This window comes from Arachis stenosperma, chromosome 10 (assembly GCF_014773155.1).
Source record: "Arachis stenosperma cultivar V10309 chromosome 10, arast.V10309.gnm1.PFL2, whole genome shotgun sequence".
Classification (NCBI taxonomy): Eukaryota; Viridiplantae; Streptophyta; class Magnoliopsida; order Fabales; family Fabaceae; genus Arachis; species Arachis stenosperma.
In genome coordinates this window covers 82434501-82448574 of record NC_080386.1, presented here as the reverse complement: position 1 = coordinate 82448574, position 14074 = coordinate 82434501, and the positions used below count along the sequence as shown (strand labels likewise).

At 39.5% G+C, this 14074-nt stretch overlaps 1 protein-coding gene across 1 annotated transcript; it reads left to right on the top strand.

Annotated features, from left to right (window-relative positions):
* Nucleotides 1–7207: 7207 nt before the first annotated feature.
* On the top strand, nucleotides 7208–9404 carry LOC130957283 (uncharacterized). The gene is made up of 3 exons (XM_057884150.1): nucleotides 7208–7536; nucleotides 7608–8796; nucleotides 9012–9404. The coding sequence occupies exons 1-3, from the start codon at nucleotides 7208–7210 to the stop codon at nucleotides 9402–9404; spliced, it is 1911 nt and encodes a 636-aa protein (XP_057740133.1).
* The last annotated feature ends 4670 nt before the right edge of the window (nucleotides 9405–14074 follow it).

Below are 14074 nucleotides of genomic sequence, written 5' to 3'. Positions count from 1 at the left end.
AGATGACCATAGCTTGCTTCAATGCTAACAATCTCCGTGGGATCGACCCTTACTCACGTAAGGTATTACTTGGACGACCCAGTGCACTTGCTGGTTAGTTGTGCGAAGTTGTGTAATGCCATGGAATTGAACCACCAAGTTTTTTGGAGTTCATGACCAGGGATTATGAGAGTTGTGAAAAGTATTGTTCACAATTTCGCGCACCACAAGGTCATTTCGCCTTTGGGGAAAACGTTGTGGGTATCCTCTTCTCTTAAACTCTTGGCCCCTTGTTGGGTACTCTTGATTGTGCTCCTTGCGGTGGAACTCCCGATGGTCATTCTTCTCCTCAACAGCCTTCCTCACACATTCTTCAGCAATACGGCTCTTGTTCACAAGTTCGGAGAAGACCCTAATCTCCATCGGTCCAACGGAGCTCAGGATTTCACTTCGAAGTCCTCCCTCATACTTAATACACTTCCATTCCTCGAAGTCTCCCGGGGTTCCTTGACACATACGAGAATACCTGAATAACTCCTCAAATTTATCCGTATACTCAGATACGGACATTGTACCCTGCTTCAGTTGCAGTAATTCAAGTTCCTTGACCGTTCTAGCAGAATTCGGGAAGTACTTCTTATAAAATTCAACTTGGAAGGCACCCCAGGTGATAGGATCATTCCCCTGCTGCAAGAGACGTCGAGCCCCTTGCCACCAATGCGATGCTTCTCCCGTGAGCAGATAGGTAGCAAATTCAACACATTGCTCTTCAGGCACCAACTGCGCTTGCAGTGCTCGCTCCATGGCCTGAAACCAAGTGTCAGCTTCAGTCGGATTAGTGGTTCCCTTGAACTTAGGTGGATTAACCTTTAAGAAAGTTGCCAGTGTCATCGGGCCTTGAGCTCCTCTTCCACCATTGCCATTATTGTTTATCTGTTGCCCAAGAGCCTCTGCAGTGGTTTGCATGGCAGCAGCCATATTCTCCAAAGCCGCCATAAGGCTTACCGGGTTATTCGAGTTGATTTCCGGTTCCTGCGTACTAGTACGATCTCTCTCACGTCCCCTACTGGGTCCACGAGGCGCCATCTGGTTCCTATACACACCAAACAATCGATATCAAGTTGATCAGTCTCAATATCGGAAGTATAGTGCTTCAAAGTACCAAAGGTACACTCATGGACTTCATGCTAGATGTATCAGTTAGATACCCTAACTAGCACAGGCACAGACTCAGAGTATGCATTGAAACATAAGCAGTTCCATCCCTCAGGCTCACGAGGACGAACTGCTCTGATACCATAATGTAACACCCTAATATTCAAATTCTTATGCTCGAGTCATAAGTCAATGATATTACGGTGGTACGACTCTCAGGTGGATTTTTAATATATAAATATAGTTAATTTCGAAAGGAGTATTAATCGAGAAGCCTGAAAAGAGTAGAAATAAAATTGCAAAGACGTATCACTCACGTTTCGACAACAAAAAGGTAAACTGTGAAGCCGAAAGCGATAAACGGACAAGTCATAAAGGAGATTAAGAGACAGATAACAGATAGATATATATAACGTAAGTAAAATAGCCACTAGTCGCGACCCGCGAAGTTTAGGCCGGCTAGGGTACAGTACGAAAGTAGTTGACAACAATATATCCTAATCTCTCCCAAAGAAAACATGAGAGCCTCTATAGGCAAGTTCCAAAAGAGTTCAATACATAATATAATCTTTTCAAAACAAAGATGGAGAGATTCTAATCAAAACACCAAGTAGAGGGAATAAATATCTTCGCCGTCTCTCAGATGAACCGCAGCTTACTTCTGAGCACCTGAACCTGTATCTGAAAAACAAGAGATATATACGGAATGAGAACCCCGGGCCCATGGGTTCCCAGTACGGTAAAAGTGCCAAATAAATCCAATGCACTGCAATAAAAACTCACTAAGCATCCTAAACTCCTTTTCACCAAATATCCAGCCTAGATTCTCACTAATCCATAAATAGGCATCTGACGTAAGGGGAATACTAAATCTAGTTCATATTACACATGTTTTCCCATTCCGCTGATTCTTTCACGAATCGGATTCAGAATCATAAGCAAAACCATTACCAGTTGCTCTGCCTCAGCAGCTCTATATCAATACATCATACTCTCGCCTGGAGCCAGTGAAATCACATCACTACGTCCACCCAGGGGGCTCAAATGATCTCATATAAAAATCATCATCATTATGCAATCGCATTATCAATTCATCTCATCAAGAACAGCCCCCAACATCCACCAACACCATCATGAGGGATCTCTCAATTGTACAAACACAAGCAATACAGTCAAGTAATACACAAATAAGGTACAAGTAGAACAAGTAGCATGTAATCATGTAACATAGCATATATGATATAGAAATCCAAAACAAATAGGCAAACCCAAACAATTCAAACATATGCAAATGATGTATGCCTGCCCTATGGCTGATGATATCATCTGTCGGTTATCAAGCCAACCCGACGTGTCCGGTAGCTAACCCGGGCACAGTCTCTCTGTTGCGTATTAATATCATTAGAGGGAATATGTGCCCTGTCACCATTAGAGGGTATCTGCGCCCTGTCGCCATTAGAGGGTATCTGCGCCCTGTCGCCATTAGAGGGTATCGGTGCCCTGTCACCCTTACAACCAGAGAGAAAACACAAGTATTGACCCGGAGCAAGCGGGACGAACCACAACCCTTGCTACTACCCAGGTAAACTCGTATCTCAGATAGTGGAAGTGCAATTCACAATTATCAATAATTCAGCATAAACATGCATGAATTCTCATCCATGGATCAACATCCATATCAGCCATCCGGCTCACGGTTAAATCCATAACCAGCCAATATTCATAGCATACACAGCTATTCCGGCCCACGGTTCAATCCAGAACCAGCCAATATTCATAGCATACACAGCTATTCCGGCTCACGGTTCAATCCAGAACCAGCCAATTCATAACCAATTACGGCCCTTCGGCCAATGGCATAACAAGCACTTCCACCACCATCCTCCACATCTCACATAATCCTCAATGATCCTCATTGATTATTCATTTTCCCCTTGCTTCACTCGCAAGTTACCTCATTCACTAGCCCTTTTCTAATAGCTAGGCATATCATAAAGATTTAAGATATAAGTGGTGAGATCGGAGGCTTAGAAGTATGAGATTTGGCTTTTAAAACTCAAATATCAACTTTGGCATGAAAACAATACCACGCGTACGCGTACTCCACGCGCACGCGTGGATGTCCTTAAAAACTCATCGACGCGCAAGCGTCATGCACGCTAACGCGTGGATTAAAATTTGCCAAATCGACGCGCACGCGTCAACCACGCGTACGCGTGGATACTCTCGTGCCCCAGGCACAAAGCTGGCACGGTTCTGGCACAACTCTCTGGAAAATGGCTGGGCATTGGGTGCAGCACTATCGGCGTGCCCGCGCACATCACGCGCACGCGTGGATGGCGTTTTCTGAAAGATCGGCGCGTACGCGCCAAGTGCGCCCACGCGCAAAGGGTTATTCTGCTAAAAATTTACTAAGTTAAAAACTGCAGAATTCTCAGCTTCAACCCCCAATCTTCCGACGGACATAACTTCCTCATTTTAAATCGTTTTTCACCCGTTCTTCGAACGGCATGGACATCCCGGATCCAATTTCATTTCTAAACAGATTTGGCACAAAACAAAGATCCGTAGTCCAAGTTATGTCCCGTCAAAGTATGCCCAAAAACCATATTTTCATATAAAATCACAAAGTGCCATTTTCAAAGCAAGCCATTTTCAACTCTTTTCAAAATCAATCAAAACATGCCAATTTCAACCCTTTTGAAACCAATAAAAATATACCAAAATCAACATCAAGCCTCCTCAACTCATACATTAACACTTTACCACGAATCACAAGACCATCATATAACCATCTTTACCCATTTCAAGCAAATGGCTAAATTACAAACATATCAACATGTCATACATACCTCCTCATCTCAATTTCTAACAATACTATTTCCAATCAACCATCATTATACATAATCAATATCATAATCACTATCACGTGGTTTCACCCACAATTCAACCTTAATTATTCCTCAAGCATATATCACAATATATATACCTCTCATACATCATCATACCATCAAGACATCAATAATCATAATCACATATATGACCACATAATATTTCTCAACCCAAAACCAAACATACTTCATCTACATAATTTCACCCTTCAACTCCTCAAACCTTATTATTCAATAACCAACCCAATCATTCATATATTCATTATATGAAATTCATCCAATCACTTGTATCATCATACAATGCACACATCAACTTACCTCCCTTACCTCTTTCCGGCCTCCGGCCCAAATATACGGCCTCCGGCCCAATTTCACAATTTAAATGCATAAACCACAATTTAATACTCAATACCCAATACATCAAATTTCCAATACACCAAGCACACAAGGTCACACAATTCTCAACCCAATCATCAATTCACATTACATACCAACTATGCATATTAGCATCAACCATTTACACAATCCAAACTTAATCCTAGGGGCATCTAGCCTAGGAATTCTCATCACACCACACGGTACTTAAATGAAACTTAAACCGTACCTCTTGTAGCCAAATCAATTGAGCCTCTTCTTTGGAAGTCTCCACCAACCTTAGCTCCAAGCCTCACCAAAGCTCCACAAGCAATACCAACCTCCCAATTGTGCATCAAAATCACCAAATACACTAACATAACCAATATCACATACATACATCAACCTAGGACTCATAAGGATGATAAATCACAAGAGTTTGAGCACTTCTTACCTCAGCCCATATGAAGTAGGGATAGAACCCACTTAGAATCCATGTTGGAGTATCCCTAAACACCCAAAATCACAAGATTTCAACACTAACTTCCCAAAAACGTGTAACAGGGGGGAAATTCGAAAACTGGGCAGAGATGAATGGAATACTCACCACAAAACTTAGATAGAATTGTAGAGGATGAGAAGAGCGACGCGTGGCCGCAAACGGCTCGTCAATCGGAGCTCCGTAGCTCAAGTTATGGTGGTTTGAAGATCAAAGAGAGTTAGGTTTCCTCTCTTCTCTTCTCTTTTCTCTATTCAGCGCCCAACACTCATTCTTTAGGGCAAAATGAGCTAAAATGCTCATAACTAATGTTTATATATGTTGGGTCTTGGGCCCACTAAGGCCCAGTTCACTTATTTTTGTCCGTTGGCCCAATTTTGGACCAAAACCTTTAAGATTAGCGCTTTAAATCGCACTTCAAATATTTCTACCTCCCCTAATCATAATTCCTCATTTCTTAATATTATTTACTCATAATCGATTTTCTCAGCTGCAGTACCAGACAGGTCTCAGCCGGTACTGCCGGTCAAAATTCCACTGCGCGCTTTTACGCAGAAAACTATGTCTTCCGACTCGGAAAAATTCACTGAATCCAAATATCATATTTAAATCATCAAATTCCAATTGCCAAATCTTCCAACCATATTCGCTCCTACTTAACTTATTATTTAATCAATTTCGGTTAGACCGGGTATTACATTATGCCACTTCATCAAAGCTAGAAATACCATATATAATAATTTTGGTGCTATCTAATTAAGATGCATGCCACATTATTATTGTGATAACAAATGATTATTGTTTGTCTACTTTAACTTTAATCTTTGTTGATTGAGATTCAAGAAACTGTAATTAAACAGGATTAGATTAAAGAGAGGTGGCATTTATTTTTTTGGTCTCTTTAATTATAGTAATAAAAAAGGTCAAAACCCAGTGAAATTTAAAGTGAATTGAATCTGAATTATTTGACTGAAAAAAGGAACATTAAAACTCTCTCCGCTTAAAATTTCTTGATTCCTTCAACTTTGTGTGAAAAAAATCAGCTTGCATAAAGTTAATTAGAACTATTTCCCTAAAAATTACTATTATTACAACTCTTTTCATTATTAAAGAACATTCTTTGACAACTGGATATATAGTTGCATTGCTTCCAAGGATACTTTCACATTTTTCAAGAGCATTGTTATAAAGATGATACAAGAGAACTTTTAACAAAGGAGCTAGATAGGTCGATTAATAAGTTATTGATTACACTTATTGGTGACAACTAAAACAAATTAAATAGATGTGTTATTAAGTAATGAGTTGATATGATATATGATGAGTGATCAGCTTCAAGGAGAAACCAAGCATCAGAATGGGTTCGAGAAATAGATGAAGCAACAAAAGCATTGCTCCCAAAAGAACCTTCAGAAGAAGAATTCCGCAATACGCTTCGGAATGGACTCATTCTTTCCAATGTCCTCAACAAAGTCCACCCTCGTGTTGTTTATAAAATAGTTTTACCCAATAATATTTTGTATTTTTACTTAATTAGATTGCCGTTATCTGTTGAATGATTTAATTGCTGCTACTGCTGGGTCCCAAATCTGTTTGATTATATCAATTTAATTCTTGCTAAATGATGATTGTGCTAAATTCGTGGTTAAATGGTTGGATATGGCAATTACAATTTTTTTTGTCTGTAATTTTTACAGTTATTCGTGGTTAAGGTTGAAGGCGAAAGTTTTTGGTTAAGGTCTTCCAGGAAGATTTTGTCAAAATGTTGATCGTGTCATGGCAAGGTACAATGCATACTTTAATTCTTTTGATTTGTTAGTTTTGAAGTTGCAATTTAACTTATTATATTTGTACTATAAATTCTATGTTTCTCTTTATTTGTTTTACCTCAATGGGTTTCTAGATAATTACTTCTAAGACTAGGAACTATTTCCCAACCTAGTTACAAGTCTTTGAATGTCCTTTTCATTGCCCATTCCCTTTGTAGCGAATAACACCCTGCCTCCTCTATTCTTCTAATCTTCACTTTGCGACCCCTTATAAATTTTCCTCCTAAAAAATTTAATAATTATCGATTAGGTTTTGCGATATGCCAAAGGATTGGATGGATCTACCGAGGTATAGCGAAGAGTATATCAATGGTATTATTAGTTTTTTAGACTTTGCATACTCTGAGGGAGAACCAGACTGACGACAAATTCAATGTCCTTGTAAGAGGTGTTGTAACATTAATTGGTATAGAAGAGATGTGGTATTCGACCATTTAGTAGCCGACGGATTTGTTAAGGGATATAGAACATGGATTAATCATGGTGAATGGGCAATCCCGATGGCGGTTGACGATGACACGGATGATGAAGAAGGTGCACGCGATGACATTAAAGGACTGCTTAGTGATGCATTTGGAGATGTATCTCATGCTGAGGGTGTTACTGTAGGTCAAAATGAAGAGGCTAAAAAGTTTTACAATTTAATAGATGGGGTAAGTCAAGAGTTATACCCGGGTTGCAAGAAATTTTCTACATTATCTTTTACCATCCGTCTGTACTTGTTAAAGTGTTTGCACGGTTGGAGTAATGCCTCCTTCACTTCACTTCTTGAGCTATTGAAAGAGGCAATGCCTAACATTAACATACCTTCATCTTTCCATAAGACAAAGTCTATGATAAGAGATTTAGTCTGGATTATAAAAAAATTGATGCTTATCCTAATGATTGCCTCCTGTATAGAAAAGAACTAAAGGATGAAAAACAATGTCGTGTGTGTGGAACTTCTCGATATACTGAAAATTCCAGTGATAATAGTGAGAACCAACCTGACAAGAAAGGTTGTACTATTCCTGCAAAGACTCTGAGATACTTTCCTATAATTCCAAGACTTCGGAGATTATTTATGTGCTCAAAGACGACAGCTAGTCTGAGGTGGCATGATGATGAGCGCGTAAAAGATGGGACGTTAAAGCATCCTGCTGATCGCTTGGCATGGAAGAATCTTGATAAAATCGATGAAGAATTTACAAAAGAATCTCGCAATATTAGACTAGGCTTGTCAAGTGATGGGTTCAACCCAATCCGTAGCATGAACATTTCAAGGAGCACATGGCCCGTGATGCTGATGGTCTACAACTTGCCTCCGTGGATGTGCATGAAACCCGAATATTGTATGTTTTCTTTGCTTATTCCTGTGCCACAATCACCTGGTAAAGACATTGATGTGTATCTACAACCATTGATAGAAGACTTAAAGTTGTTGTGGGAAAAAGGGGTCGAAACCCATGATGCGTCAAAGAATGAGACCTTTCAAATGCGGGCAGCTCTTTTGTGGACAATCAACGATTTTCCTGCTTGTGCTATGTTGTCTGGGTGGAGTACAAAGGGAAAGTTGGCTTGCCCTTGTTGCAACAAAAATACCAGTAGCTTACAACTAAAACACAGTCGGAAGACAGTTTATATGGACCATCGTGTCTTTTTACCCATGGATCATCCATGGAGAACCAATACAATGTCTTTTAATGGGAAGCAGGAATTAAGACCCCATCCACCTGTTATAGAAGGACCCAAAATTTTTGAGATGCTACAAAATGCTGAGAATGTCTTTGGAAAGAAGCAAAGTACATCAAATAGTTTCCCATGGAATTGGAAAAAAAGATCAATTTTCTTTGAATTGCCTTACTGGCATAAGAACCCACTATATCACAACTTAGATGTCATACACATAGAGAAGAATATACTTGACAGTGTAATTGGAACTCTCTTGGATATCCCAGGCAAGACAAAGGACCATTTGAATGCTCGATATGACTTAAAAAATTTGGGTATCTGGAAAAATCTTCAACCAAAGGAGGTGAATAATGGCAAGAGAATAAAGTTGGCAAAGGCATATTTTTCTATGACTGCTGTAGAGAAGTCAGTTTTTGTGGTATTTTGAAGACAACAAAGCTACCTGATGGCAGTGCTTAGAATATATCACGCTGTGTACATCTAGGAGAAAGAAAAGTTTCTAGGTATAAGACCCACGATGCTCACTTTATGCTTTATAATTTACTACCAATACCGATTAAAAGCATCCTTCCTGATCATGTGGCCATTCCGTTGATTCGACTAAGTTCCTTTTTTTGTCGCTTGTGCAAAAAGTTCATCAGACTAGACGAGATAGATTTACTGGAGTTAGAGATTGTGGAAACATTATGCCAGCTTGAGAGGATCTTTCCCCCTAGTTTTTTCGACATAATGGTTCATCTTCCCATTCATTTAGCAAATAAGGTGAGATTGGGAGGTCCGGTGCAGTTTTGTTGGATGTATCCTCCGAAAAGGTACATGTGTACATTAAAGTCATATGTTCGCAACAGAAGTCGGCCCAAAGGTTCTATTGCAGAGGCATATCTGGCTGAGGAGTGCTTAACTTTCTACTCAAGATACTTGCATGAAGGTGTGCAAACAAGACTTAATAAGAGAACTCGGAATGATGATGATCCTAACGAAGACGAAGTTGTGCCATCAAAGTTGTTTTCTAACAAAGGTCACTGATGAGAGAACTTTTGCGTGGTCTAGAAATTTGCGGATAAATCCTCGTTGCAAGTATAGTTTCTAAACCTTCAAAAGTTCTTTCATACAAATGTTTTGGGTGTCACAAGTAACAAACCCCTTTAAAAATTGTTAACCGAGTATTCAAACCTCGGGTCATCTTCTCAAGGAACTGCAAGGAGGTATGTTCTTATTATTGGCTATGGAGATTGTGAATTCGGGGTTTCAAGAATGAGGAATAAGTAATATAAATCGCAAGTAAAATAAATGGCAATTAAAATAAATAAATACTGTAAAGCAACTTTTGGCAAGGTGAGAGAAATTAGAAGTCCAACTTAGTTATCCCTCTTAACAATAATGAAAGTTGTATCTTAATTCCACTTAGTTAACCTTTGAAGCAAAGGTAAGTCAAGGGACTAATTAGTTTGACCTTTGAATCCTATTTATTTCCTAAGAAAAAGTTAGGATTATTGAAGTTCAGTTCAATTAGCAAGATAACGATTATCACTTACGCTGAGTTTGATAACTGTTGAGTTACTGATTTCTTAACCAAGACCAAAAGGGGGAAAAAGTAAATTGCTGGAATAAAATATCTTCAGATCGGAAGCAATGGTAACGTAAATAAAAGCAAGCAATCATAAACTGAAAATACCTCAATTATCATTAATTCAAACAATAATCTGTGACATGGAATAATTCATAAATTAAATTATAAAAGTAAGTAATTAACTCAAATGCTGGAATAAATAAATATAGTGAAAGGGAAGCTTAAAAACAAAGGAACATAAAAACTTGGATCGAGAGTCACTCTTACAAGCTAAGAGAAGTCCTAAATCCTAATCCTAAGAGAGAGAGGAGAGAACCTCTCTCAAAACTAAATCTAAATCATCGGAAGTAACAAAAATGCGAGCCCCCCTCTGAATGGATGCATTCCCACACTTTATAACCTCTAGTCTATGTTGTCTGTACTTGGATCTGGGCCAAAAAGGGCTTCAGAAATCGCTGGGGGCGTATTCTGTAAATTTTGATTCGTGGCCTCTGTCACGCGTCCGCGTGGGTCACGCGGTCGCGTCATTCGGAGCTTTTCCTTGCCACACGGTCGCGTCATTCAGAGCTTTTCCTTGCCACGCGGTCGCGTCAGTCACGCGTCCGCGTCGTATGCGTTCTACTTAAGGCGCACGGTCGCGTCAGTCATGCGGCCGCGTCGCTGCTTCTTCGCTTTTGGCACGCGATCGCGTCGTCCATGCGATCGCGTGGGTGCCAGTTTCTTCAAAGCTCCGTTTCGCACTTTCCTTCCATTTTTGTATGTTTCTTTTTCCATCCTTTAAGGCATTCTGCCTTAGAAAATCTGAAACTACTCAACACACTAATCACGGCATCGAATGGAAATAAAGGTAATTAAAATAATTAATTTTAAAGCTTTGAAAACATGTTTTTCACATACATCACATAATAAGGAAGGGAAAGTAAAACCATGCAATTAATATGAATAAGTGGGTGAAGGATTGAATAAATCACTCAAACTAAGCACAAAATAACTCATGAAATATGGGTTTATCAACCTCCCCACACTTAAACAATAGCATGTCCTCATGCTAAATCCAAGATGAAGATTAAGGTTAGGTTAAAGTGGTGGAATGTTATGCAATGCAACCTATTCTAAATGCATCTACCTAAATGAGTCATGCAATTCCAATTTATCCACTCATATATAAAGCTTACATGTAGCCAAATTAATTCACATTCTCAAGGAGGGATATATATATATATATATATATATATATATATATATATATATATATATATATATATATATATATAGCCAACCCTCAAATAATAAAGCATTTTAGCAAATGAGATGGGAAAGAAAATATTGTACAAACTTGCAAAACAATTAGTAATTTAAGCACAGATATATGTTAATGACTTATTGAACCCTCACTGGATTTGTGTTTACTCTCTAGTCACTCAGTGTTTATTGGGTTTATTCACTCTACTTTCCTTTTTATTCTTACTTTCTATAACTTTGTTCTTCATCTAACCAATCAACAATTATAGAATATAGTCACACCAAAAATCATGAGGTCTTTAATTAAGGTTGTAATGGGGCTAAGGTAAAGGTAAGGATATATGTATAAGGCTAAGTGAGCTCATAAGTGAATCCTTAATTAGACTAAGATCTCACCTAACATACATATTTAGTAAAACAAAACTTGTTTACCTATTTTCCCATATTTTCCCACTTGTTGTTACATGCTCATGCTTCAATTTTTATTTTTATCCCATGTGCATTGCTTTTATTTTGCATTGGGGAATTTTTTTGTATCCCCTTTATTAAATACTGAAAAATAACTCTCTTTTTTTTTGCACATGGTAATTTAACTTTGATTTTTCATGAGCATGCTTCCCAAAGTTTCTGAGTTATTTTATTTCTTTCAACTTTTTCTACCTTTTGTTTCTATCATCCATGTTCCCAATAGGTTTCCCACATTTTAATCTATTCATAATTTTCTATCTTAAGCTAACCAAGGATTCAACTTGGGATTTTATTTTGTTTTTCTGCTTAAGGCTAGTAGTGTTGCTAAATAGAATAAAAGGGATTTTAAAGGCTCAAGGGGGCTAACAAAGGTGATGTAAAAGGTAGGCTATTTTTTGGGGCCAGTGGGTTAATATCAAATAATGACCTCAATCATTCTTTTGGTATGTACCTATATTATATATTCTATATTCTATAATTGGACATATAGATTAAAACAAAATAAAGAAAATCAGAATAAAAAAAGAAGCGAAACACACAGGAATGAAATTATGGTTTGAATGTAACTATACAATTAAGCTCAAGACTCGCAGGCTGTGTGTTCTCTAACTCAAGCATCATATATCATTCATATATGTTATGCAGGTTTAGTTAAAAATTTCCATTATTCTCATAAAAAAATTATTTAGGGTAGCCTTTGAAGTTTTAATGTTCCTCCTTGATGAAATGTTGTCAACTTAACTATATGATGTAATACTCTATATACAAGGTTTATGGATTTAAATATGTTATGTTCAATTTCCTAGCTTACTTCCTTTTTATATTTTTCAATTTGGACTATGCTATCTTATGCTAAAAAGGGTAAACTATACTAATTAATCCACCAATACGTCAGAATTGCAAACTAAACTAAATAACTAAAATAAACTAAATAGCTAAAATATGAACTAAAAATACAAAATGCAGAAATAGAGTAGAAATACATCAAAGTAGCAATGTATAAGTACTCAGAAAATAACAATAAAAAGAAAAATACAGAAAAATATACAGAATAAAAGAAAAAGAGATGTAGTGGTTCACCAAAATAAAACGCCAGAGATGGCGACCTCCCCACACTTAAAGTGAAGCATCGTCCCTGATGCTCAATCAAGCCGGGTCTGAAGGGGTGTCATCACTGGTAGGGATGGTAGCTGGGGCTCTGTGGTGGTGGTGAGCGGAGGGTCTGGCTGCTGTAGAGGAGGTGCGGACTGGATCGGGATCTCCGGATCTGCAACCTCAATCTGATGTGGGACCTCCTGGTGTGCAGTATGCTCTGTGCCTGCCTGCTGATGGGTCTCCGCCTGGGAATGAGTCCCCTCCTCGTGCTCATCCTCATCCTCCTCTGATGGCTCTGATGGTGTGTCAGGCTCGGAGGGGATGTTAGCACCCTGTCGGATCATCAGCTTCAGATGCGAATAGCGTCGCAGTACCGGCGCCGGTTACGGCGCTCCATCTGATCAAGCTGGCGGAATAGGCGGTGCACGAGGCGGTATACGGGCTTTGAGGCCGGTGGAGGTGCAATGGTGGCAGCAGGGGCAGCAGGGGCAGCTGTGGATGAAGAGGGTCCAACAGACGGTGGGGCTGTCTCATCAGTAGCAGTAAAGGGTGGTGGTCTGTAGTCCAAAGCGAGGAAGTTCCTACTGTAAGGAATGATCTTCCTGCAGTCCGTCGCTGGTGGTCTCTCATCGGTATCCTCCCATGGCACGTCAGCCTGACGGCCTAGCTGTGTAATCAGATAAGGAAAAGGGAGGGTGCCTCGGATGTGGACCCTGGCCATATAATGCCGGATAAAGCGTGATAGATAAAGGTCCTTACCCTCCATCAGACACCATAGGAGGGTGATCATGGCAGCTGGAATCTCCGTCTCATGAGTACTCGGCATCACATAGTTGCTCAAGATCTGATGCCATAACCGAGCCGCATCATTTAAGTACACCCTCTTGATCCCTCTGAGCATGGTGGTATCCTGACCCATCTCCCAAGGAACAGTCGGGTCGAGAGCTATCCGGGCCTTCAAAGCATCCCAATCAAACTGCATCAGGCGCATGTCCTCCTCAGCCTTTTTATAACCATCAGGCTGATCAGACTTGGCCGGGAGCTGGAGAATGTTCTCTATGGCCTTCTCAGTGACCCGAAGTTATTTTCCTCTCAGGTTCACTGCATCTAGGGTAGGAAGGTAGTAGTTGCAGTAGAATTCCCGAACCCAAGATGCATTGACTCTGTCAGTGCTCTCTCCAGAAAGAACCAGCCTCTTTGCTTGATTTGCTCAGTGGTGTACTGCCGGAGTGCTTCTGGAATCTTCAGAGTTCTCTCCAGGTATAGGTTCCTAGAGTTTGCAAATGCCAGATACTTCAGCTCACAGTACCGGTTTGTAAAT